The sequence below is a fragment of the Astyanax mexicanus genome, chromosome 14 (genome assembly GCF_023375975.1).
Source record: "Astyanax mexicanus isolate ESR-SI-001 chromosome 14, AstMex3_surface, whole genome shotgun sequence".
Lineage (NCBI taxonomy): Eukaryota > Metazoa > Chordata > Actinopteri > Characiformes > Acestrorhamphidae > Astyanax > Astyanax mexicanus.
Window position 1 is genome coordinate 26,283,233 of NC_064421.1, and position 25,717 is coordinate 26,308,949.

At 38.5% G+C, this 25,717-nt stretch overlaps 1 protein-coding gene across 2 annotated transcripts; it reads left to right on the forward strand.

Moving 5' to 3' along the window:
* The first annotated feature begins 1,793 nt into the window (after positions 1–1,793).
* adam17a (ADAM metallopeptidase domain 17a) lies at positions 1,794–24,902 on the forward strand. Of its 2 annotated transcripts, XM_049463650.1 has the most exons (21): positions 1,794–2,233; positions 3,994–4,126; positions 6,615–6,748; positions 6,865–6,953; positions 7,313–7,487; positions 9,857–9,987; positions 10,101–10,187; positions 11,961–12,031; positions 13,262–13,316; positions 13,418–13,562; positions 13,651–13,742; positions 13,929–14,081; positions 14,984–15,183; positions 15,679–15,782; positions 16,977–17,111; positions 17,772–17,899; positions 19,347–19,425; positions 19,512–19,600; positions 20,242–20,298; positions 20,584–20,617; positions 22,543–24,902. In XM_049463650.1, the coding sequence occupies exons 1-21, from the start codon at positions 2,113–2,115 to the stop codon at positions 22,917–22,919; spliced, it is 2,589 nt and encodes an 862-aa protein (XP_049319607.1). In that variant the 5' UTR covers positions 1,794–2,112; the 3' UTR covers positions 22,920–24,902. The 2 variants fall into 2 exon arrangements, with proteins under 2 accessions (XP_049319607.1, XP_007252263.3); XM_007252201.4 differs by lacking the exon at positions 20,584–20,617 and having other exon boundaries at positions 1,796–2,233.
* Positions 24,903–25,717: the final 815 nt, after the last annotated feature.

Genomic DNA, 25,717 nt, shown 5'->3' on the forward strand with positions numbered 1-25,717 from the left:
TAATCTTAAGAAATTACATAACTAACATGATTTGTGGCTTATCCATTGTGATGTTAAATATTAACAGAGCTGAATGTCAAATTAATGTTTTAACTTAAATTGCACAAAATTCTACAAAATGTAGAATGTTATTATGTTATACCTGAACATTATTATTTATTTATTTATTTTTTGGTAAAATCTAATACATGTGAAACATTGTTAAACAATACTAAACACATCAAATACTACTTTTTGATTACTAAGGTTTTTTAATGTAATGATTAAGGCGACAACTACATTTTGGCTGTTAACAGTTTAAACAAACAACACTAGAACTCAGGGATATGTTATGTTTAATAGTGAAAGTAAGAGCATTTCCACATGCACAATGTCAAGGGAACTAAAGGGATTGGAACTTAACAGCTGTGTATCTTTAAGAAAACTACTTATCCGTGAGGTTAATCAGCAAAAACGGCTTTAAATCATAAAGATTGGAAGAAGGTCATGTGTTCTTATAAGTCCAGGTTTACCCTGTTTCAGAGTGATGGGTGCATCAGGGTAAGAAGAGAGGTGGCTGAAGTGATGTACACATCATGCCTAGTGCTACTGTACAAAAATTATATGGGATTGCTCAGTTGGTCAGGTCTAGGTTAAGACACACTATGTGCCCAGAGAATGAGGTCAGCTGACTGCCTGAATATACTGAATATAGACCAGGTTATTCCATCAATGGATTTTTTTCTTCCTTGCTGGCACGGCCATATTCCAAGCTGACAACGTCAGGATTCATGGGGCTGTAACTGTGAAAAAGTGGTTCAGGGAGCATTTTCACACATGGATTGTTCACCACAGAGTCCAGACCTCATTGAGAATCTTTGGGATGTGCTGGAGAAGACTTCGCGCAGTGGTCCAAAACTGCAATCAATACAAGATTGTGGTAAAAAATTAAGCCAACCCCAGACAGAAATAAATGCTGTGACATTGCAAAAGCTTGTCGAAACAATGCCACAGCGGATGCGGGTCGCAAATAAAGCTATTTTATCATTTATTTAATTTATCATGCCTACGTAGGCAGTTTTAATAGCTTTTTAAGATGGCGGCACTGAACTTCACTGAACTAATTTCCACGATGCAGGGCTCGTGCACAATTTTTACTTTAATATAGAGTTTTCTTTTTTTTTTAATAATAAAGCCTATACATATAGCCTTATTATTGATTTTTTTGTGTGAATAATAGTCAGAAAAATAGCTAATATTCCATAAATGGTTTTGTGTCAGTGCTCCCATAATGCCTTGGGGCTGCCTTCGATTTTTATTTAGTTAATAACAAAGAACTTGGAGGTTTGCTAAGCAGGATTTGTGGTGACATAGTGTTGAACTAGATGTTAAGTGTGGTTGGCTTGGTGTTTTTTTAGCTTTTTAATTTTAAGGACTCCCCACAAAAAATACAATATGGAGAGAACGTGTCTTATATACTCCCCGTCTCTCATTCTTAACTGTGTACCCAAAGAAGACAAATGTGGACGCGGGGAAAGATATTATCTTTCTCTTCGTGTAACTAAAGAACAAATCAAAGTCAGTAGAAGACCTTTTTGGAAATGTATGAAATTTAGGAATAAGTGACTTAACATTTTTGCATTAATCACGTATATACTTATATTTATATTTTCTACCCAACTTAAACTATATCACAGCGTATCTTTTATAAAATCCTGTGACTGTAAGTCAGTATTATACTCTGACAGGGTGTAGTTGATGGACAGAGCTCCGGGCTGCAGAGGGCAGTGTGGTGGAGCTGTTGAGGCTGTATCACGGTAAAGCCCCGCGCTTCCTTGCCAGGTTATTTCATCCGGAAACACGGAGAGAGCGTCGGTGTGAGGCGGCGGTGGTGTGTGTCGGTGTGTGAGGGTGTGTGTGAGCGAGCGGGACTGTGTCTGAGGATGCTTCAGGATTATTTACCTCTCTATATGCTGTTTTCTCTCTGACTGAGCGCGCGGTACTGACTCTCCGGCCGCCCGGGGGATGGGTGTGGCGCTGTCCGTCGGTGTACTGCTCGGTAAAAGCCCGGAGCTCGGGGTATTATCGCTGTACTGACCTGTTTCTGAGAGCCCGTGCTGTGTGAGGGTGAAGATGATGAGGTGGCTGGTGATTTTACCGGTGATACTCGCCCCGCTGTGGGTGAACTGTGCGGTACAGCCAAGGTCCGCGGAGGAGCTCCCGAGAAAACAGGAAGAGACTGAGGAGGAGTTCGGTGAGTAACCCGAGATAAACAGCTAACCTAACATTAACTTACTGTTAACGGTTAACGTTAGTTGAACTAAGTTAACCTATCTGTTAAAAAACAGCTAAGATAGTTAACCCAACGCTGCTGTATTAAAACAAGAAGAAAAGCGCTGCATTTGCTCTGTAGCTTTGTTTTTGCAGATAACGATTGTATTATTAAAAATACTATTTTTTAAACTAAGCTAACTATATTGACAGCTAGGTTAGCTAACGCTAGTTGGCTAGTTAACTAACTTAGCTGTCTCACTGTTTAATAAACGCCGTTATTAATTAATATAGACGTGCTTTCATTCGTTAACTGACTTTCAGGGAGTTTTAATTTGAGCTGCTGGTTTACTGAAGTTATTTCCTCTACAGATAGTATCGCTTTCAGACTGACTGTTCAACTCTTTTGACCCCAAAACAACGTATCTAACGCAGGCTAAGCTAACAGTTAACTAGCTTAAATCTCCACGAGAACTTAGTATGGCGTCACATTAATGTCAAAAGTCGGGCGCAAAAATAACAGGTGAATGAAATTAACCAGCGTGTTTTTTAACATTTTGCGTTTGTTAATTAACTTCTCGTGAGCGCACATTTTCTAGCAGTGTTCTATTATCACTGTTTATTAAAATATAAACAATAATATATTAAAGAAGATGTGAAAATACAATCTGTATGTTTATAAATGCTCTGCAATAGTTCCATTACTGCTCTGTTTGTAGCTGCGCAGTTTGGCTTGTAAGCGCTGCATCGTTTCTAGGTCACCTGTATGTGGCGGAGTAGCTTAATGCATGGAGAGCTTCGGTTACAGTGCATTACCAGCTGATAATGGCACTCATAGAACGCCTCTTAGCCAATCACATTGCAGGGTCGGAACTAACTGTGGCATGATAAGTGAGTTAAGGGATACAATTTTCTAATTCAGGTTTCACCAGTAAATACACAAATGACATTATGAGATCTACAGATCTATAAATCTATCCTGACAAAAAATTCCAGACCCACGTATCCTTAATATAAGTTTGACTAGTCAAATGTTATGATTGATTTACAATGAATTTCAGTCTCGTATCTATAATTACATTTAGACACACTAGTAACAACTCTAGATTCAGATATCTACGGTTACTTTTCACTGTCCACAGAACCATTAAAACGTTTTGGTCACACCATCTTTTTCAACCTGTTTTATTTCTTTTTTTAATTTTTGACATTGTAAATTTGGTAATGTCGACATTAAAGCTATACAAAAACACATGAAATGATTTTGTGAACAAACCAGGATTCTATACTTTAGATTGCTCTAAAGTAGACAGAGTTACACACACAAGCTTAATGAGATTCATGTCAGTCACTTTAAATAGTTTTCTCAGCGTCTTGAATGAGATCCTGAAGGTGGTAGTTAAACATTAGCTGCTGCTGTTTCTTCACGCTGTAAAGCTCCAGCTCATCCCAAATTTTTTTTTTATGAATAAATCAAAGAAAAGAAAAACAGTCAAAGAAGAGGTGTGTCTTAACTTTTGACTGGTACTGTACATGCACTGTGCTTATATACACTTTAACCTGACTAATAAAAAAATATATATTATTTCTAGTAAAATGTTGAATTGTAGATATGTAAAGTTTTATCACAGTGATATAATACTGCTCGTATCTGAAATGCACATTGCACATTAGTCAAGACTACTTTTGCTTTTAACATGTGATTTTCCTAACATTTCTTCTTTTTTCTGCACTGTGATTCAGACACCCTGAGCTCAATGTTGGCAGATTTTGAGGTGCTGCCTGCGTCCAGCCTCCAGAAGCATTCTGTAAGAAAGCGAGAAGTTGATGCCCAGTCTCATGTTGAACGTCTGGTCAGCTTCACAGCACTGAAAAGGTAAAACAGAGGTATTTTAAATCCACTGCATGCTCTGTAATATTATTGAAGTTAAGATGAATGAATGTAATCTATATTGCAAGCAAACCTCTTGATTAGATTACAGACCTACAACTTAATGCAGGCATGGTTTTGACTGTATTAGACTACTGCTGAATGCTGGATTGATAGTACGTGGTTTTAGACTGTATTAGTCTGCTGCTGAATTCTGGATTTATGGTTTTAGATTGCGCAAGTGCAGTCAAACAGTATTACTTTAGGCAGGTCATAATTTGTAGGAACTTAAAGCCTGTTTTGTTCAGTGTAATATTCACTTCCCCCTTTTTTTTATCTTGCTGTTGCTGACCTGAAATTGCTGTTGGAATGTTTTTTTGTTCTTAGTTCAGTGTTCCTCTGGAGGGGTCTACTGAGTCACATATTGTGCTGGATATTAATTTACCGTATTTTTCGGGCTATAAGGCGCACTTAAAATACTTATTTTTTCCCAAAAATCGTCATTGCGCCTTATAATGCAGTGCGCCTTGTGTATGGATTTTGCTTGTGTTTACTGACCTCGATTTTATGTGGTACACGGCGCTCTGTTGTGCAGAGGTTACCTTTGACTGCCGTACTGCCTCTCGGCTGTGGCTCAGGGTAGCTAGTTTCCACTGTAGCTCCGTGGCCAGAACAAGGTGCCGGTAAACTTTCCTTTCCACCCGTTCTGGGGTAATAGCACAAACTGTTTCTTTTTAGCGCCCACTTCTAAGTAAAGTTAACCTCTTAACACGCGCTGGCCCACCGGCGGGCCAGAAATATTTAATATTTCATAACTGGCTGTGTTTCTGAATAGTTATGAACAGTTACAGGTTCAATATAGACATCCAATATACCATTTTAAAGCTTAGAATCTCTGCTTTTGAGCTATTTAGCCTATTTAGCGGAATATCCTTTCAGAAAATAAACATTTAGGGCGAAATATGCCTTGGTTATGATTTTAATAATTCATAACTCTCATATTTGCATTTATCGTTCGTCCATATTTCATCGAATGCGGTCATGTCATACACCATTCGAACCGTCTGGCTCTCCGGATTCCAGAACTGTGCTTTTACTGTAGGATGTATGTTTCATGAATTAGAGCTGCGTCAGAGCGCATGTTTCCAGTAATAAAAGGCTCTCCTTTTGTCCTGGGGTAACCTCCGGTCACTGCCGCCACCCCCCGAACACACACCCGCGCTCAGCCACAGGTCCTACCTTCAAAACGCGTCCAGACTAAAGAGAATCCATCAATCCAGTCTCCTGTAATCCACAGTTATATCCAAACAGCGCTGGAAATCACTTCATCCAGAAATGAAACTTATCCAATCTTTATCTCTGTTTTAAAACCGTTTTATTCACCGAATTCGGCACAACACGCTATTACAGTCAGAAGCCTCGCGGAGTAATACGTACTTGCTGTGCTTCAACATAATATTATGGTCTGTCGGAGCGTTGCGGCTACCGTTGTCAGGAGCGTCGCGGAGTAATACGTACTTGCTGTGCTTCAACATAATATTATGGTCTGTCGGAGCGTTGCGGCTACTGTTGTCAGGAGCGTCGCGGAGTAATACGTACTTGCTGTGCTTCAACATAATATTATGGTCTGTCGGAGCGTTGCGGCTACCGTTGTCAGGAGCGTCGCGGAGTAATACGTACTTGCTGTGCTTCAACATAATATTATGGTCTGTCGGAGCGTTGCGGCTACCGTTGTCAGGAGCGTCGCGGAGTAATACGTACTTGCTGTGCTTCAACATAATATTATGGTCTGTCGGAGCGTTGCGGCTACCGTTGTCAGGAGCGTCGCGGAGTAATACGTACTTGCTGTGCTTCAACATAATATTATGGTCTGTCGGAGCGTTGCGGCTACCGTTGTCAGGAGCGTCGCGGAGTAATACGTACTTGCTGTGCTTCAACATAATATTATGGTCTGTCGGAGCGTTGCGGCTACCGTTGTCAGGAGCGTCGCGGAGTAATACGTACTTGCTGTGCTTCAACATAATATTATGGTCTGTCGGAGCGTTGCGGCTAAGTTTAATTTAGTGCGCCTTATAATCCAGTGCGCCTTGTGTATGGACTAACACTAAAAATAGACCGTTCACTCATCGTGCGCCTTATAATACGGTGCGCCTTATAGTCCGAAAAATACGGTACTACTAATCTAGAACTAGTCAGGATAATACTGTTAGCCGAGCCGAAGTAAATTTATAATTTGAATTGTACTGCTGTAGTATATGTAATGTACTATGTTTGTATGTCTGCTGGCATGTTAAAGTTAAAGTGTTCAACATATATTTTTAAGTTGTTTTGTTTTTATACAATATCATTTATTCAGTGGCTTACTTTTAAAAAGTGGCTTACTTTTATTATTCTGTATTCACTATTTTGTCAAAATGTTTCTTTTTATTTTGTTTCCATCCAAAGGTTTCCTGTTGATATTAAAATTATTTTTTTTATTCGTTTTTTTCTAAAGAAATTTCAAGCTCTACCTCACAAGCAACACAGAGCTTTTCACTGAAGATTTCAAAGCTGTGTTTGTAGACAACCAAGGCAAGGAGGAGAATTTTGAGGTCCCACTACAAAATTACTTCAAAGGACATGTAGTAGGTAAGCTGCGCTGTTGAAGTCGAACTCTCTTAAGGGATGAAATCGAAGTCTCAGAAGTTCTCCCTGATTAGTGAACATGTCTTTTGTAATTTGACTTTGGGTCTTGCTATTCTCAGGAGAGGAGAACTCGAGGGTGCAGGCTCATATGGATGGGGACGAGTTTTCAGCCCACATTCTCACTGATGAAGCAGAGTACAACGTGGAGGTGATTATCAGAATTATCATTTGCCTTCATTCTTGGCTGTTATCCAGTTGAGAGGAATTTACTTAGATTTCCTGGGGCAGTACATGAGCATGTCATTAGTCATGGAATAGCAGTAAGTAAATTGATTTTTAAGTGTTACCTCAGGGGACAGCATGGAATGTCCACAGGTTGTGATGTTGCACATAGCATGGGTCTTGATGCACTGTGTCACATATGTACTGGGAATACAGCTGTATCTTCAAAGTAGCAGATCTGTCTTTTTGAGTAGACTCTTACTGAAGTGCATTTAGCCTTTAATTAAAAATTAAGCTTTGACATTTCAACCATATTTTCAAATATCTACACTCTTTCTTTGTTAGCCATTATGGAGAGTCACAGAAACAGAACCAGATGGCCGCATGCTGGTATATCGCTCTGAGGACATCAGGAATATCAGCCGTCTGACCTCCCCCAAAGTGTGTGGTTATGCCAGTCCTCTGGCTGAAGACTTGCTTCCTGCGGCCGGGGCAGCTGCAGGAACACAGCAAGATACAGGTGAGCATTTGGTTTTGTTTGAGCTTTGAGATAAGAGATACACTGTATTTCCACTGTATGTTTGTGGACACTCTTCTCTAATGGATGCATTCAGCTGTTTCATGTTACATCCATTGTTGACGCACATTCTTCAGTCGCTGTGGAGAAGTATTGCTGTTAGAATAGGACTCTCTGATGGACTCCTAGTGGTCCAGCAGGCTAAGCACTGCCACTATGATGGGGAGATCGCTGGTTTGAATCCCGGTCATACAGCTTGCCAACGGCTGCCGGAGCCCTGAGAGAGCACAATTGACCTTGCTCTCTCTGGGTGAGTAGATGGTGCTCTCTCCCCACATCACTCCTAGGGTCTGTGTGCTGTGTGATGTATCAGAACCGAGTCACTGTGCTTTCCCCTGAGTGCACAATGCTGCACCAGCACTAGTTCAAAAAGAGGTGGTGGCTGGATCACGTGAGGAGGCATGTGTTAGTCTTCACCTTCCTGGTGTTGGGGAATCACTAGTGATAGTGGGAGTCCTAATGAGTGGGTTTGGTAATTGGCCTTGTAAGTTGGGGAGAAAATGGGATAAAAATTTAGATTATAAAAAATAGAACTCTATTGAGAAGATAAATATGAACACATTAACTCTGTCTAATCTCAGGCCAGGGCTAAAGATGTATAAGTTCCATTCACTGGCTTTCTTTAGCTGCGTGCATCAGATTTAAAAACCCTAATGCTGGTCTACAAAGCCAAGAATGAACCAGCCTCCTTATACTTGATGGCAGTGGTCCAACCCAGATCTGTACCAAGAGCTCTTTGAGTTTCTAGTAAGGCATGGCCTGGCCCACTATCCATCAAGACTTATGGAAGAAAAAGTCATCCAGACTTTTCTCTGTCTTACACCAAGGTGGTGGAACAAACATCCACTGAAAGTATCAACAGCAGAAGCTCTAGATGTCTTTATACGCCGACTACGGACCCATTTATTCACTAAATTAATAAATTAGCACTTGGTATCCATACTAACTTTGTTTGACTCCATCCTTTCTATCTAATGACCTTTTCAAAGTAAATAATTAAGCTCTTTTTAAGTCATTCTGGATAAGGGTGTTCGCTAAATGCCTTAAATGTAAATGTGTAAAGCACCACAGAATTTAGCTGTGGATTTGGGATGTGGTAGGGTTGTGATCTTCTCACATCCTTTCCTCACTTAATGCAATCAGGTTCTCACAGAGATGAGCCAACTTCTATTAGAAGTCCTCCACAAAACAGTAGAGGCAGTTACTCCAACAAAAGCAGACAAACCTTTTATTTTTAATACCTTTGATTTTGGAAGCAACAGTAAATGAGTGTCACAATACTTTTGTTTATTAGTGGATCTCTCAGTTAGGTAGAAGCTTATTTCCTTCCTTTCATTTTTTTAATGAATGGATATCTGCTAATGTCAATTAAAGGAGATGCTTCAGAAAGAAAGATGCTTGTAGTGAAAACTGTGTCTGTAATGATCTGTTGCTGTGTTTCTTAGAGAGGGACAGAGAGAGAGAGAGAAGCAAAGGAAAACAGTGGCACATACTTTTGCATGTGGGAGTTTATTATCTTCTCAAAATAGAACAGTTGAGCAGTTGCACAGTGCAAACACTGTCTGCACCATACCTCTCAAATGTAGGTCAGCCTAGAACTGCTGTCTAATCTGACAATTGGTTTTCATATAGCTTCTGTCAGAAGGTTATGTGATGGTGTTGAGGTTGTTTGGTAACAAAATGTACATATTTGATACTTTTTTATTTTTTTTATTTTAGCCATTATTTAGGCAAACATGTTTTAGAATGCCTGCCGTAGATTCTCAATAGGGCCAATGATGAAATAATGAAATATTGAAATATGAGACCTTCCATTCATCTAAATAATCAATCAATCCAGGACTCTTCTTTCAAATGCTGAGACAGAAATAAACACAGGTTTTCTCTCATTCCTCACATTCTCCATCATCATACACAAACCATTGGCAAACCTACTTTATATAGACCTCTAGTCTTGTATGTGAATCTGATATGTTCTGACAAATCAAGCACACACTAGGACAGTAGTCATGAAAATCATAATGCATGAATAACTTCTAGAACATCTCTGACTTATGACGTTAAAGTGACATTCTGTAAGTTTAGGGGATTTGCTTAGAACATGTTTAGAATCAATATATTAGATGTTTCAGGAATGATTGTGCCACAATACTATACTACTAATTATAATATTTTGTCCCCTCTGAACTACAGCATTACATTTTTTTCTCAAGGAACAATCTTAGGGACAGCTGCTTTAAGATTTGTTAGTGTTGTGATGTTTGTGTTTTTTGGAGACAGTTAGCATCAAATCGTCTGATGATTCTGTGCAGAACCCGGCCACAGAGTGAGGAGGCAAACCAATAATCCCAAGAAGAACACCTGCACATTATTGCTGGTGGCAGATTACCGCTTCTTTCGGCACATGGGCCGCAGGGAGGAGAGCACCACCCTGAACTATCTGGTAAGTCCTGAACGCCAAATGTTTTTCCTGAATATGGTTTGATTTACCTGACAATATGGTTTGGTTTAAAAGTTTTTTTTGTTTTTTTTCTTCTTTTTCTTCCTCCTCTTCAGATCGAGCTAATTGACCGGGTAGACGACATCTACCGGAACACGTCATGGGATGATGAGTATAAAGGCTACGGTGTACAGATTCACCAGGTGTGTTCAGTTCTTCAGTTCTAGAGTATTTACAAAAAAACATTAAAGGAAATCTCGGGTGTAAAATTAACTTTTGGTATAGTAAAACATGATAGAGTGCTAACCTTTGTTGAATAGCCCACCTCTGCTCCCCCATATTTCCGGGATTCAGTAATTTTGTGCTTTTTGCCCAGCACTCACAACGGCCTTATCAGGCCTTATTTTGCCACGATAAATTGCTTTTTTCGCTGTTATCCAGGCTCAAAGTAGCTCCACACTTCAGTGGTAGAATCTGGAGTGCTCTGACATTTAAAATGAGACATTAATAACTTTAAAAGTGCACAAAAATGTATTAAAAACCACTGTTTACAACCCGTAGCTTTAGCTTCGGGCGCCGCCATCACTGTACTGATCATGACAATGAATATGTATACATAGACGCATATGTATACATACCTCTTGGCGTATTTATTTACACTGAGGAAGGTGTTTAATACACCTGTAGTAATCACAGCATCTATCAATTTTTACCCCGTTTTCACACGGTTTAGTTTGTTACAAACAGCCGAGATGTAGTTGTGATACAGAACGCTGTCACACTTTACAAATATGTGCTTTCATGCTGAAATACTCTTAAACAAAGACAGACATATGGTATGGCATGTTAAAAGACCAATATGTAACAAATTTTCAGTAGTAAATGATAAAATGATCAACATGTATCATCAGATATTATGGAAACATGTTGAGTGAAAGCACTGGCAGCTCTTGTCAGCAGGGCTTCAGCAGTACATTGCATTGCAGTCCGTCCCGGAGTTTGTGTCAGTTTTGTCCTCTGTCTCCACCTGCTGCTCGTTCCCTAACACTAACCCCACCCCCCGAGGTTGCCAGCACCCACACTACACTTCAGCGATTGGTGCTTCAGCAAAGGAGCTAGCAGAGTTGCTTCAGTTAAACCTCAGCTGCTACACAGCTTAAAAAGCCTCAGCATGTCTCAAAAAAGCTCAGTGACCAAAGAAGGAATATAAAAAGAGTGACTATTGGCAGTGAGTTTGAAGGTTGGAGACTTAGAGCTCAAAAAGACTACAAGACCGACCAAGTGCTGCTACTTTTCTCCTGAACAGGTAAGCTAACTGGCTAGCTAATTCAGTCAGGTACTTTATCACCACCACTAGATGTGCTTACTAGGGACTAGAGCTGTTTCTCATGCGGGGCACAGCCTTTCAAATATAATCCTTTTGTTTGAGCAAAACTGCTAAAAAGGTGCAGTTTAAGATTATATATTTGCCAGATAACGCTAAATACCACAGCTATGAACACACGCTGTGCACATGCATATGTGTAACCAGACCAAACAGTTGTTTGACATTCTAAATGTGTAGGATCCCTGTGAAAAACTGGATTGTCTGGATATCTAGATGCTTTTTCTTGCACTTTCTGAATTCCATCCACAGGCTTGAATGGCACACATTTCCTTTCCTTCAGGCCCTTGTTGCCATTTGGCCTTTCCTTGCTATCTGTCTCTTCATTGCTGTGTCATAGCTCTGGATTTCCCTTTGTTTTTTCCATCTTGAACGGTGATAACCCAGCCTGGCTGAGTCAACCACCACATGACATTAAACTCAGAGAATACAGTCATTTTCTTTCAGGAATGAGGTCATGGCTGTGTGGTAGGGATTTACCACACATGATGAATAACCCCTTATAGTAAAGTATCTGTTAGCATTGTGTCTGGAATACAAGGCCATTTTTCCTGATGTGTGACTGACTGTGTATGTAATTCTTCTCCAACAGATCATCATTAACAAATTTCCAACTGAAGTGTCTGCAGGACAGATCCACTACAACATGGAAGGCAGCCCACGGTAGGATTATCAGCTTAATTTCTAAATTAAACTACAGTTTTTTTCCTTTGTGTGTAAAGTTGCAAGGAATATGTCTAAATCAATGCCGAGCCAAATTACTAAACTAACCAGAACATTTTTATCTAAACTAGCATCTGTGTGAGCCTTCTCATTTAATAGTGTTGACTTGAAAGAAAAGTCTGCAGAGAAATGTAGACTGTAGACAAAAACAGTGTCTATAATTTCTTTCATTTTGAGGATAACGTTAATAATTTGTGCATTATTTAAAAATGTTTGTGTAAATTGTGTATGTTGTACTAGCCTGCACTTCTTAAAGGATAATAATTACTAAATTTATTAATGGAAACTATATATTTAAGGCCATTTTTATTTATTTGAAACAAACATACATTCAAATCACCAGTGCAAATATCATATGTGTAAACCATGTGTCGTTCCAGATTTTCTTAAGCGTTTAATACTAATATAAATGTAGATAAAATAATTAATGTTAGATTGGCAAAGTAGAATTATATTTGTATTAGTTTGTCAGTCACTTACAAATGTATTCTGGTAATCACCACAATAATCTGTGGCTAATCTTGGTTAAAATGATGATGATGTTAATAAACTGGTATTACCCTGTAATCTGGGAGGGAGACAGTAATAATAATACTGTAGTTTGGTTTAGCTTTAGTAGAGACCTTTAACAAGAGGGTGTATTTCTGCAATACAGCAATTAAGATAGTATTGTATATGATCTATATCGCACACCCCTAGTCATTGCTTTTTAATTTTGTAGTCATTTTGGAGCATTTCTATTGATCCATTCATTATGAAACAACTGCCAGATTCACAGTGTGTCAAAAAGTGAAAGACCAAGCCACCTGGATTAAATGTGGATGTGATTTTTGCTTGTCTGCCCACATGGACAGTTCTAGCCAGATGCCGCTCTCCACTGTCAATAACACCCACTGTGCTGTCCTTTGTGGGTTTTGCCTTCTACAGTGTATTTATTTCCAGTACAGGTGTGACCAATATAGATCGAAGAATGTTAAATGCATGCACAACTGAAATTTAATGTCCCATCCATCTGTCACCTACTATCGGGCTTCACTCGACCTCTGATAATTCACATTTCATTGCCATGAACATGCTGGCCAGTTACAAGATAGCATCTCACAAGTGTGGACTGTCCCCTGTAACATTTCATGATCAGTTGGCATACCTTTTGTTTAATTTTTTCTACAGCCCGAGCTCTCAGCAAAAGGATGAACAAGTGTGGGATGTAAAGAAGCTTTTAGAAGTGAGTGATCTCTCTCTACTAAACACACACACACCCAAACACACACGCTATAGCACTGTTTATGATATATTGTTTATATATTGTTTCTCTGCTCTGCTCAGCAATTCAGTTTGGACATTGCGGACAATGCTTCCAGCGTGTGCCTGGCCCATCTTTTTACTTATCAAGACTTTGATGAGGGCACTCTCGGCCTGGCATACGTAGCCTCTTCCAGAGACCAGGCTTTAGGAGGACTCTGCTCTAAACGTATGACTTTTGTTGTTGTTGCATATATCATATATCATAAAGCAGAACAGCAGGACTGACAGGCTGCTGTTTTCTTTTACGTTTACAGCTTATTATCCATCACAGTCGGTCAAGAAAGCCAGCTATCTGAACACTGGTTTAACAAGCACAAAGAATTACGGAAAGACCATCCTCACTAAGGTTTGTATGTCTTACTGCATCACACATATTACCATATTACTATATAAGTAATTATTTTGATACTAGAAATAGTGAGTAAGGTCTATTTATTTAGGCTCAGACAGTTTCTCAGACAGGGATTTATGTGTTTTCCTTTAATTAATAATTTTCCATTCAAAATGCAAAATTTTTGGTTCTAATCTTCAGGAAGCAGATCTGGTGACCACTCACGAGCTTGGGCATAACTTCGGAGCAGAGCACGACCCAGACAACATCCCCTACTGCGCACCAAGTGATGACCAGGGGGGCAAGTTTGTTATGTACCCCATTGCTGTTAGTGGAGACCATGTCAACAACAAGGTATCAATGTCTGCTCTTCATGTTTTTGCTGCTTTAATTATTTCTGTACAATTCATTTAGACTGGGTTGATGCAGAGGTGTGTGTGTGTGTGTGTGTGTATGTGTGTGTGTATGTGTATGTGTATGTGTATGTGTATGTGTGTGTGTGTGTGTGTGTGTGTGTGTGTGTGTGTGTGTGTGTGTGTGTGTGTGTGTGTGTGTGTGTGTGTGTATATATATTTGCATTAGGGACAATTTTGTTGGTTAGTAAAGGAACTCAAATAACATGCAAAGCAACCATAACTGACTTGCTGCTGCCTGGATCAAAGGAAAGATGATTAACTGAACTTTAAACTTTGATAGTGTGACACAATTTTCAGCTAAATTCCCCAGGCTATTTCCTACTAGGCCATTTCCTGCTGTAGCCAAAACCTGTGGCATGTGGGGTAATGGATAAATGCTCCTATTCTACAGAATGACTTAGAAATGCTATCTTATATTTACAGACCAGGGTTGGCAGATTTATGTGTTTTTTTATTACGTATGTTTGTATGTAAGACAATAGCAATGTTTATATAGTGCAATGAATGTTTATATTGCCCACATACTGTTTTGAACCAGTAGTAACAATAGAGGCCTATAATGACCATAACATTACATCACACCTGCTTCAGGTTACCATGTGTGTGCAATTTAACTCCATTGGCTTATATTTATTAACATAAATACCATACAACTTAGATACACTGTATATATTTACCATTTAAATATACAGCATGCTGTACCTTTGGTGTTACAAATAAATACTGATATTTTAACAGTATTCTATAAAGCTGTTGCAACCTTCTAAAAATTTGCTTTGCAACCTTGTTTTGGAAAACTGTGTACTCCATGTTTAATTTTTTTCATTTTTCTTTATCCAGCGTTTCTCCAACTGCAGTAAGGCCTCCGTTAGCAGGACCCTGAGGGTTAAAAGTCCAGTGTGCTTTAAGCCGAGGACCAGCAAATTATGTGGCAACTCTCGTGTGGAGGAGGGAGAGGAGTGTGACCCTGGGCTGCTTCATCTTAATGATGACCCCTGCTGCACGGGCAAATGCAAGTTCAGAAAGAATGCACAGTGCAGGTATGCATGCGTGTTATGTCTGGGCCAATGTAGCTGCAGATTTGCGTTCTCTACAAGATAGATGCTTTTACTTCTTTAAGAATATAGATTGATATTCTTTCTCAAACTTCACTAATCTTTGACCGTTGCTTAATATGGTTGGAGTGACAATTAAAACTGTAGCTAAAAATGTTAAAGTACTGAATTCAGAGCAGAAATAGTAATCAGCCAAGCTGGAAATGTGGTAAATGTGGTAAAGCTATCTTTTTTCTTCCTCCTTTTTTTTTGTCTTCTGATTTTGTTTCTCTGATTTTCCCCGTCATCTCCTTCCTTTTTTGCTTATTATTTTGCTTATATTAAAAAGAAAAAAACACTTTGGTCCACCCACTCCCACATCATTAACTGACATCATCAGCACTATATAAATAAATGTATTATAAGCATTAGTTATTTTCTCTTTTAAAAAAATACATTATACCTACCTGTTTAATTAATTGTGCTCTGTGTTAACTTCAGTGACCGGAACAGTCCCTGCTGCAGCAACTGTCACTTCCAGCAACCAGGGAAGGTCTGTCAGGAGTCCATCAATGCCACCTGTAAAGCCATGTCGTGGTGCACAGGTGAGATGTCACTGTTCTGAGGTAGTTGGTGTGGGGGTGGGGGGGGTTCAGAGTTCCGATTTTAGAGGTTCCACAAGCAAAGCTCTCAGTAGAGACAGCTGCATTGAAAACCATTTCCATAGCTGAGCATCAAGAAGACATTCAATTTGACTGTCCACTCAGTGGACAATGAGGTCATTTGGACTAAGGTATCATGGGTTTCCATTAAGTCACAGTGTGTGATCGCACAGTTACCTCACCATTGGTCTTTCCAAAATGGAGATACTTTAATTTGCATCTATTGCTGACATACAGCTCTGGACAAAATTAAGAGACCACTTCAATTTCTAAAACTGTTTCTCTGATTTTGCTATTTATGGGTATATATTTGAGTAAAATGAACATTGTTTTGTTCTATAAACTACAGACATTTCTCCCAAATTCCTAATAAAAATATTTTCATTTAGAGCATTTATTTGCAGAAAATGAGAAATGGCTGTCAGACCTCAATGCAAAGAAAACAAGTTCCCATTCATGAAATTCAGAAATCAACATTTGGTGGAATAATCCTGGTTTTTAATCACAGTTTTCATGCATCTTGGCATGTTCTCCTCCACCAGTCTTACACACTGCTTTTGGATAACATTATGCCACTCCTGGTGCAAAAATTCAAGCAGTTCAGCTTGGTTTAGATGGCTTGCGATCATCCATCTTCCTCTTGATTATATTCCAGAAGTTTTCAATTTGGGTAAATCAAAAACTCTTGATTTTTAAGTAGTGTCTTATTTTTTCCCCAGAGCTGTATGTGTTAATGCACACTCTTGCAGCTTGTCTATTCCCTATAGAGAAGTATTGCCAATAGAATAGGGTTTGTTAGTAAGGTTTGGACTAGAGAGGTATAAAGCCCCTCAGCACTGAGCTTTGGAATGATTATGCTCCATCCAATATCCTGACCTGACATTTGGCACTGAATGCAATCAAATCCTCACAACAATTCTTTATAATCTTCTGGAAAGTATTTTCTGAAAAGTAAAGACAGTCCAATAAAAGCCGAATATATTTTTTCATATGCATTTTTAATTGTAAAAATGTTTCTGAATAGGAAAGTTGGAGGGAAAAAATCAAAGCTTGAACCCTCAAAATATATGATTTAAAAACAATGATTTGATGAGTCAGATATCTTTGTTCTCACTTAAGGAATGCTTGTTTCTACAGGCAGCAGCAGTGAGTGCCCACCCCCAGGTAACCTGCCTAATGGTACAGAGTGTGTGGACAAGGGAGTGTGCCGTCGGGGAGAGTGTGTGCCATTCTGTGAAGCCAATAAAAACAGTCGCTCCTGTGCTTGCAATGGTAAGTGCACAGACTTAATTGAATCATATGTGCTAAATTCATTAAAGCTGATGTCTGTACGTTTTGGGATTTAGGTCCCTCTCTGGTGAGAATGGGTAATTGCACTAAGCAGGCAGAAGAATCATTTTAAACTGGGCGGGTGTGATGCGGTCTTCTTTCAGAGCGGATGAATCTGATTCCAGGTTATGTTTTGTCAGAGAGAGAGAGCTCAGTCAGAAACTTCACTTCAACTACACACTTTGTTTTTACTATGAGTGAATGCACTACTGAGCTCCGAGTTTCCCCTTTTTAAGTCTCCATTGCTTCACCACCTGCTCGTGTTCAGTAAAACTGAGCCTGATCCTCTTTTAGAGGCTGTATATGACATAATAACGTAAAGTCGCGTGACGTGGCCAGAAGAAATTCCATGAAGTTCATGTAAATCCACATTGATCAGGTGTCTGCCAAACATCTTTATCAGTATGTAAGAATGTAAGAATTTTATTTACGATATATATATATATTATAGCTTTGTCTAAATCAATAATCAGGATACATAATGTACTTTTTCACTGGAAATACAGCAATTACATATATAAGGACTTCTTTTCTTTATTATACAGCTTTGTTCTAAAATCCATCGCTGAAGTTTTGATTTGCCATGCATGACTTATCTTCCAGAGACCGACCACTCGTGTAAAGTGTGCTGTAAGGACCAGAACGGTCTCTGTAGGCCTGTTTTTCAGAATGGAGATTTTCTGTACCTGCGCAAGGGAAAGCCCTGCACTGTGGGCTTCTGCGATGGACATGTGAGTGTTCTCATTTTTTCTGTTTTCATGATGCATGTTGTAGAAATAGTTTGGTTCCTGATAAAGAACAGTAGTTCAGTAGGCACTGCAGTGTGTCTCGTTTATTTTTCCTCATCCTTTAGTGTGGAGATGCAGTGGTGAGGAACCCATTTCAACCTATATCAAACAGTAGTATACAGGGCTCATGTTTGAAAGGAGCTGCTATTGTTCTCTGTGAAGGTCAAGGGGTTGAAATGCAAATTTTACTACATGCAAGCTAACATTACTGTGTATTAAATTAAGGTCATGACTTTAACCTATTAAACTGACTGCCATGTTATTTGTTGAAGCGAGAGAGTAGTAGGTTACAGTTTGAGTTGCTGATGTTACAGAAGTCAGTTGCGTTTCAGTTTGTGAATCAGTTTCTCTTATTTTGCTATTTATAGTATATATGTGTAAGTCAAATGAACACTTATTCTTTCTATAAACTATGGACAGAGCTTTCAGACCTCAAATAATGTGAAGAAACAGGTTCATAATCATAAAGTTAAGGAAGTTAGGAATATCCCAGGTTTTTGATAGTAGTTTTCATGCATCTTGGCAGGTTCTCCTCCACCAGTCTTACACACTGATTTTGGATAACTTTATGCCACTCTTGGTGCAAAAATTCAGTTCAGCTTGGTTTGACTGCTTGTGATCATGTGATCATCCATGTTCCTCTTGATTATATTCCAGAGTTTTTTTTTTATTTGTTAAAAGCAAAGAAACGCATCATTTTTAAGAGATCTCTTTTTTTCCAGAGTTGTACTAGCATATAATCACACAAAGAAGTCTCCAAAATTACAACTTATTTGAAAAAGAAAATCTTAACTTTCAGTATTAGTCAGCATAAAAACAACTACAAAGTGTGTTTATGGTATAGGCCTTTGTTGGTAAGGTGTCATCGGTGGTTCCTAAGGTGCTGGACAGGTTTTATATTTCTATAAAAGCAGAATTGAGAGGCTCAGAGTTCTCCCACCTCTGAAGCAGTGGCAGTTATGGATGCTTAGCTGTTGGTTGCTAAGGAGTTGTTTAATAGTTTCTATGGTCTTGCTATATGGTCGCTAAGGCATAGAACTGTGATTAGGTTTTTTTTTTTTTTTTTTTTTTTTTTTTTTTTTTTCCAAAACATTTTTATCCAAATATACAAACCTTTGTGTAAAGAAAAAACAAGCTTAATAACAATATTGAAACAAAAATTAAGGGGAAAAAATATCTTTATGCGACTGCAACAATATGCTTTAATGAACAGAATTGGTAGCTTGAAATGCAGTAGCAAAAAGCTCCTAATTTCTCCCCACAGGCAAACCCAGCTCAGACACAGAGTTCTTAGTATTATTTGTCATGGTACCAAAAACAAATATCATGACCTCTTTAGTTCTATTAATTCCAAAATACAGTAGGTCACGCTGATCATTTTCTGTTGCAGGGAAAATGCATGAAGCAAGTCCAGGATGTTGTGGAGAGGTTGTGGGACTTCATTGACAAGTTGGACATCAACACATTTGGTAATAACTGATGGCCATTGTACTCTGCACAAGTCAACAAAGAAAACAATGATGGCTAACCCATTTTTCTTTCGTTTTATCTTTAGGAAAGTTCCTGGCGGATAATATAGTGGGCTCAGTGTTGGTGTTTTCTCTTCTCTTCTGGATCCCTCTGAGCATTTTTGTGCACTGTGTGGTAAGAACACACTCTGCTCTGTTTATTCAGCCCCGGAAAGTTAGTAAAAGCCATGAAAACAGTAAAAGCTCATTCACAAAGTTAGATTAAAAAAAATAAAAAAAGAACAAATACTAATGATGTTTTTGACATAAGAGTTAAAAACCAGTGGATCACTGTTAAATCAGGCCGATCAGAAGAATAAAGAATTAGATGTGAAAAGCATGACACAAATAACCGTTGATTAATCAACTAATCATTAGTTGCAGCCCTAAGTAAATAAAATAAAAAAATGGAAGTAGTAGTAGTGATGTATGGGTTTAGGGACAGGGCGGTGAGGCATCACCAGGAGGGCGGTGTCATTGATTTGCATATTGTGACGTGTCTTCATACCAGTCAATTAAAGTATGTGCACACACAATCTTTGCCTATAGCACAGATGAAACTGTGAGGGCGCTGCAGAGGCTAAAATGACCCCAATAAAAGTAATTTTTAAAGGTTAGAAAATATTTATTACAATTTTAAGAAGGACTGGAATGCTTCACAACTTCAAATGGAACACATTTCAGATATTAATAAAAAAAATATATGGTTTAGGGATTAGTGCACCTTTAAGAAAGCTTGTAATAAAGTCTAATAACTGTTCTGTTCTTGCTTTGTAGGACAAGAAGCTGGACCGACAGTATGAGGAAAGCTCCAAGTCTGTAATTTATCCCAGTGTAAGTCTCTTTGCTTCATTAAGCGAAACCTGATTCACAGCATGCACGCTGTTTTTCCAGAGACCAGAGTCATTAGCATACTAATACTAAAACACGGAGCACCCTGAAACTCACAAAAACAAAAAAGCCAGCTAGCCCATCCACACAGTGCATGACTAAAACATTTCATACATAGCTGCAGTCAGCATGGGCCTCTCCAGTACGGTTAACGTGTTAACATTTTGTGGGTGAGCTTGGATATGACCTGTGGCTCCACTGTTTGCTCTGGGCCTCGTGGAACTGCAGCAGATGATGGTGGAAGTGTGTAGTAAAGTCTCAGGTGAGTGGGGGTGGGTGTGTATATATGTGTCCCATGGCCTCACCTTCCTGCCTCCCTGCCCTAGAGTGTATGGTGGTGCATGGGGTGGCAGAAGTGTGTTGGTTTGCTGCACACTCGGTGGTTAGTTGTCCTGTGAGGTGTGGTATAATGAGAGCTTGTCTGATGCAGACGCACGGTTGTAGTAGAGCTTGTGTTTGTGTGAAGTTGTTGAAAGTGAAGGCAAGGTTTTTTTTTTGCTTTTTTTTTTTTGCATGTGCATGGCTTTGAATTGACTACACATACCATGAATGCTACCTAAAGCATGGTTATGTGCTCATCTCTGTTACCCGAGATATGCCTGATGTAGTCTGGTTGTGTAGACCCCGTTCTAGAGCAGTGGTTCCCAACCCTGGGTTTGCTCTGAAAATGTTTTTTCTTAAAACTTAATCCAACCAATTAGCTCATTACCAAAAAATGTTCATTGTGGAGGAACTGGAACCAGTTTAATTTAATCTGGCATGCTCACTGGTTTTTCCTCCAAGTGTTACAACAGTATATTTGGTGTTCTAAGCAAATATGATTGTAGTTGATCTCTTCACAGTTAAATAGTACAAAAATCTGAATAATTTTGGAATTTATATATATATATATATATATATATATATATAGTAAAAGTCTCATATTAGAAGAAATAAATCATTTATGTATCTCTGCCTATTGAACCTACCAAATCTTACCTCTGTTAATCAAAATTTTGGTGCAAACAAAAAACACTTGCAAGATAACTTGAATTTTCAAATTAGTTTTTTTTTTGTTTTCTGCTCATTTTTCTTCGTCTTTAAAAGTAACAAAACAGCCCATTTAGATCTAATGAAGTTTGAAAATGTGTTAAGAGGTAAAAAAATAATTATCAGTGTTCTGGGACTGATACCAATCACATTTAACCTTTTCATGACCATGATATTCTGTACTGCACTATGGAGTACACTATGCAGTGGTGTTTGTGGTCTCTCTAGTTTTGCTGAATTTGACTGTACTGGGCTAAATGAGATACTCTTGAGAGAGGTATCTGGTTAGTGCTGTTAAATGTCTTTACTCTTCTTCCCCAAGACACACAATATTCGTACTGTACAAATACACGTTTGAGTCACATACTGCAAAAATTATTGCTGCAGCATCTTACAAAATATGGATCATATTTTTACCAAAAATATTATGATTATTGTCCTATTGCCAAGCACATATATGGGCTAAAAACTGGCCAATATCAACAAAATTCTTAATTTTCAAATCATTTCACTAGAGATGAAGTGGACCTAAATAGGTGCTTTATTTTAGATACCAGTTTGCGTTTTTATTATGTGTTATCCTGACCTGTGGAAGTTACAGGACTGTAAAAACATGGCCCAATTATTGGTGTGCCTAGTTACCCCTTTATTTACTCTTGCTTTAAGAAAAATACATAGATGTAAGAGATATAGAGAAAACAGGCAATTTAAGCAAACAAATATCAGCATCTGACTGATTAAGATTAAATAGAAGCTATATTTGAATATTTGTTTTTCTTTGTATGAGCAGAATGTTTACTTGATTTTACATTATATTTAGTTTATACATTTATTTAACTTTTATAAATGTTTAGATGTTGGGATCTTCTTCTGTCTACAATTTCCTCTTGTGTGTTCCAGTGTATTATTATTTCTGTCAGTATTACAGGTTTGGTATTAATTTAAACATTTAAATCATGCATTACTTGCATGTATTTATTTAAGTAAACAAATGAGTTAAGAGAATAATTTCTGAACTTTGACTTGAAGATCTTTGACTTTATTCATCTATTAATGAATGTCTAATTACTATATTTGGTGTTCAATATTATCCAACACAGTCTACTAACTGATTAAAAATGGCGCCAAACAAAATTTCTCTTTGCTTCTTTTTTTTAGAACGTGGAGATGCTGGAAGGGGCTCCAATGCGCATTGTCAAGGGGCCTCCAACTCAGCCTGTCTTTTTGGCAAGCCGACCCCTGCCCTCCCAGCACCAGCAGGGACAACCCAGCAGCAGCATCGTTGTCTCGCAGGCACCAGCCCCGCACGCAGCAGCAGCAACAGCCCACAGTCCTACCGCGGCCTCCGTCGAACCCAGAGCGGATCCGCAGCGAATGGACACCATCGACGAGGACCCCAGCGGGGACTCCCCTCGGGACGAGCCGGGAGACTTCCCCCAAAGCTCGTCAGCCACCAGGTCCTTCGAGGACCTCACCGAACAGTCACCATCAAATCGCCTGGACAAGAGACGGCTGCAGAGGCAGGCCCGCATTGACAGCAAGGAAACGGAATGCTGAGAGAGAGGGCGTGGCATCTACCAATCCCCTAAATAAACTCGCGCACAGTCCTCATGCAGTATCAGTGTTTCTGCACAGCACTCTTAAATAGGCCTTTGTTGTGAATTAGTTTGGAGAAAATCCAAATTCAGCACAGGTGAATATTGTGGCTTGCTTTATCACGACTTGTGCTCACTTGAAAATCAATTATAGATGTAGTAACAATAACAGTAAGTGTAAATGTGAGGGGACCTTGATATTTAATTGCTGATCTCTGATCAAAGTCGTAAAGAGACTTATAAAAAGTGCCTTCTCCTCCTGTAATTGAAAATGAAACACTTGAAAGTCTGCTTCAGGCTGGATTATATACTTCTGCACCGAGTTAACGCATTGTCTAGTTGCCTAGTAGCATTGTAGTTCAAGGCTGGTAGCCAGCATGCTTAGACTGCACTTCTAGACTTCTTTAGCCAGTGTAATAGTACTTCAACCGTCTCAAATATTACAAGATATGCTGTGCAGTTCCTGGTATTGATTTAGCACACAGCAACTGGAAAACGAAAGCGTAACCGGTTTAACAGGTCTGTTCTGGCACGGAAGTAACCATTTGAATCTACTGTGAAAAAGCTGACGTCAATGTTTTTATCAGTCGGGATGAATATATTGGGCAGCAAGTAAACAAGGCAAGCGTGAATATCTCAGCCATTTTAACAAGGAGCAAACTGTGATAACTAGAGGATTAGGTCAGAAAATTGGATGTGTTTTGCAGTGTTCAGTACTTACCAAAAGTCATCCAAGAATCGAAAACCCACCAGAAACCGGCAACAAGGTCACGGGCAGCCAAGGTCACGGGCAGCCAAGGGCTTAATTGATGTGATCCATGGAAGCTCAACCACACCACACGGCGCACGAGAGGCACCTACTCAAGAATAAGTGTTTAATGTTATGGAAGATTGGTTTATTTACCACTACTTAGATGTGTCCTACTACTCCGGTCTGTTTTGTAAATGGTTGCACAATGTTTCAGTAAAGGTCCGCTTTCCAGACAGATTAAGTTGACTTTATATTAAATAGTAGAGTTAATATAAGTCTACGAACAGTTGTAACTCTACAGAGTATGTGAAAAGAATGTATAGACTGGAAACATAATGCACAACAAAATGTGGATGTGCTCTTTAAGTCCTGGGCCTCCAGAATCTCTGTGGACTCTTGGCCCGTCTCTTCTGTGGAAGATGTTGTTACTTTGTTCTAAATTATTATTGAGAAACTCTTTAAAGAACTGGAATGCATAAATGAAACACTGTTGAATAGTATTAATATAAATCCACATATGCATATCAGGAGTGTAAGTGTTACAGCTGATATTTTCTGTTCTACACTGTATTTTTTTGATGCTGGTTTGGTCTTAAACTGCATTAATATTAATCTTAAGATTGGTCTGTAATGACCAAACACTTATTTTGTTATCAATTGTATATTTATGATCAATCACTATGAATGGTGTAAATCTGATAACGTGCATGTTTTTTTTTTTTACTCTCAAAATCTTGGAATCAAATGTTGAAGTACTTATTTATGATTTCATTTATATAACATTGATATGATTTCATGATACTATATTGCATTTCTTTACCTACACAGCTATAACATATCAACTGTGCCTTTTTTGTTGCCTGCTGTACTGTATTTTATATTTTCAATTTTATATGTTCAAAAACTCGATCCCCTTAACACAAGTATTCAACTTCATGGCTTGGTAATAACCGTGCTATGCAGTCTGTAGCATTACTGTGTGCCATAATACTAATGAATGATCCTGCTATGTAAAGCTACAGTAGAACAGTGCGTTTAAAAAGACATCACTTATTTAAAAATGTTGAAATTCGCAATATAACTATTGTATGGACGTATATTGCAACAGCCTTGTGTTTTGTCCATTTTTTGTGACGACTGAATCCACACGAATAAACTGTATTTGCACCAGGTATTTGTAGTGTTGTTTTTGAATAAGGACAATACAAAAATTCAAACTGAAAAATAAACATGAGAGCTAAATATTTGATGATAGCATTTTGAAACCATGATAAATTGGATATATGTACTATATGTACCAGACAAAAGCCAACAAAGATCAATTAGGGAGTGCATTTAGGGCTGGACAATATGGCAAAAAATTGTATCATGATACACAGCTCTGAAAAAAAATGGGAGACCACTTAAAAATATGTTTCTTTGATTTTACCAAATTGAAAACCTTTTCATATAATTAAGAGGAAGATGGACGATCACAAGCTATAAAACCAAGCTGAACTGCTTGAAGTTCTCCAAAAGCAGTGTGTAAGACTGGTGGAGGAGAACATGCCAAGCTGCATGAAAACTGTTTTAAAAACAGGATTATTCCACCAAATATCAATTTGATTTTATTTGTTTTCTTTTCATTATTTGAGATCTGAAAGCTCTTCATCTTTTTTGTTTTTTTTTCAGTCATTTCTCATTTTCTCCAAATACATGCTTTAAATGACAATATGTTTATTTGGAATTTGGGAGAAATGTCTGTACTTTATAGAAAAAAACAACAATGTTCATTTTACTCTAACATAAACCTATAAACAGCAAAATGAGAGAAACTGATTCAGAAAATGAAGTGGTCTCTTCATTTTTTCCAGAACTGTATTTCCTAATTTTGGTTGAGACGATGTAACTGTTCTAGTATTTTGGGGATTCATTAGCTGTGAGCCACACTCATTAACATTAAATGAAAAAAAAAAATAACACTTGACGTATCACTGTGTGTAATTAA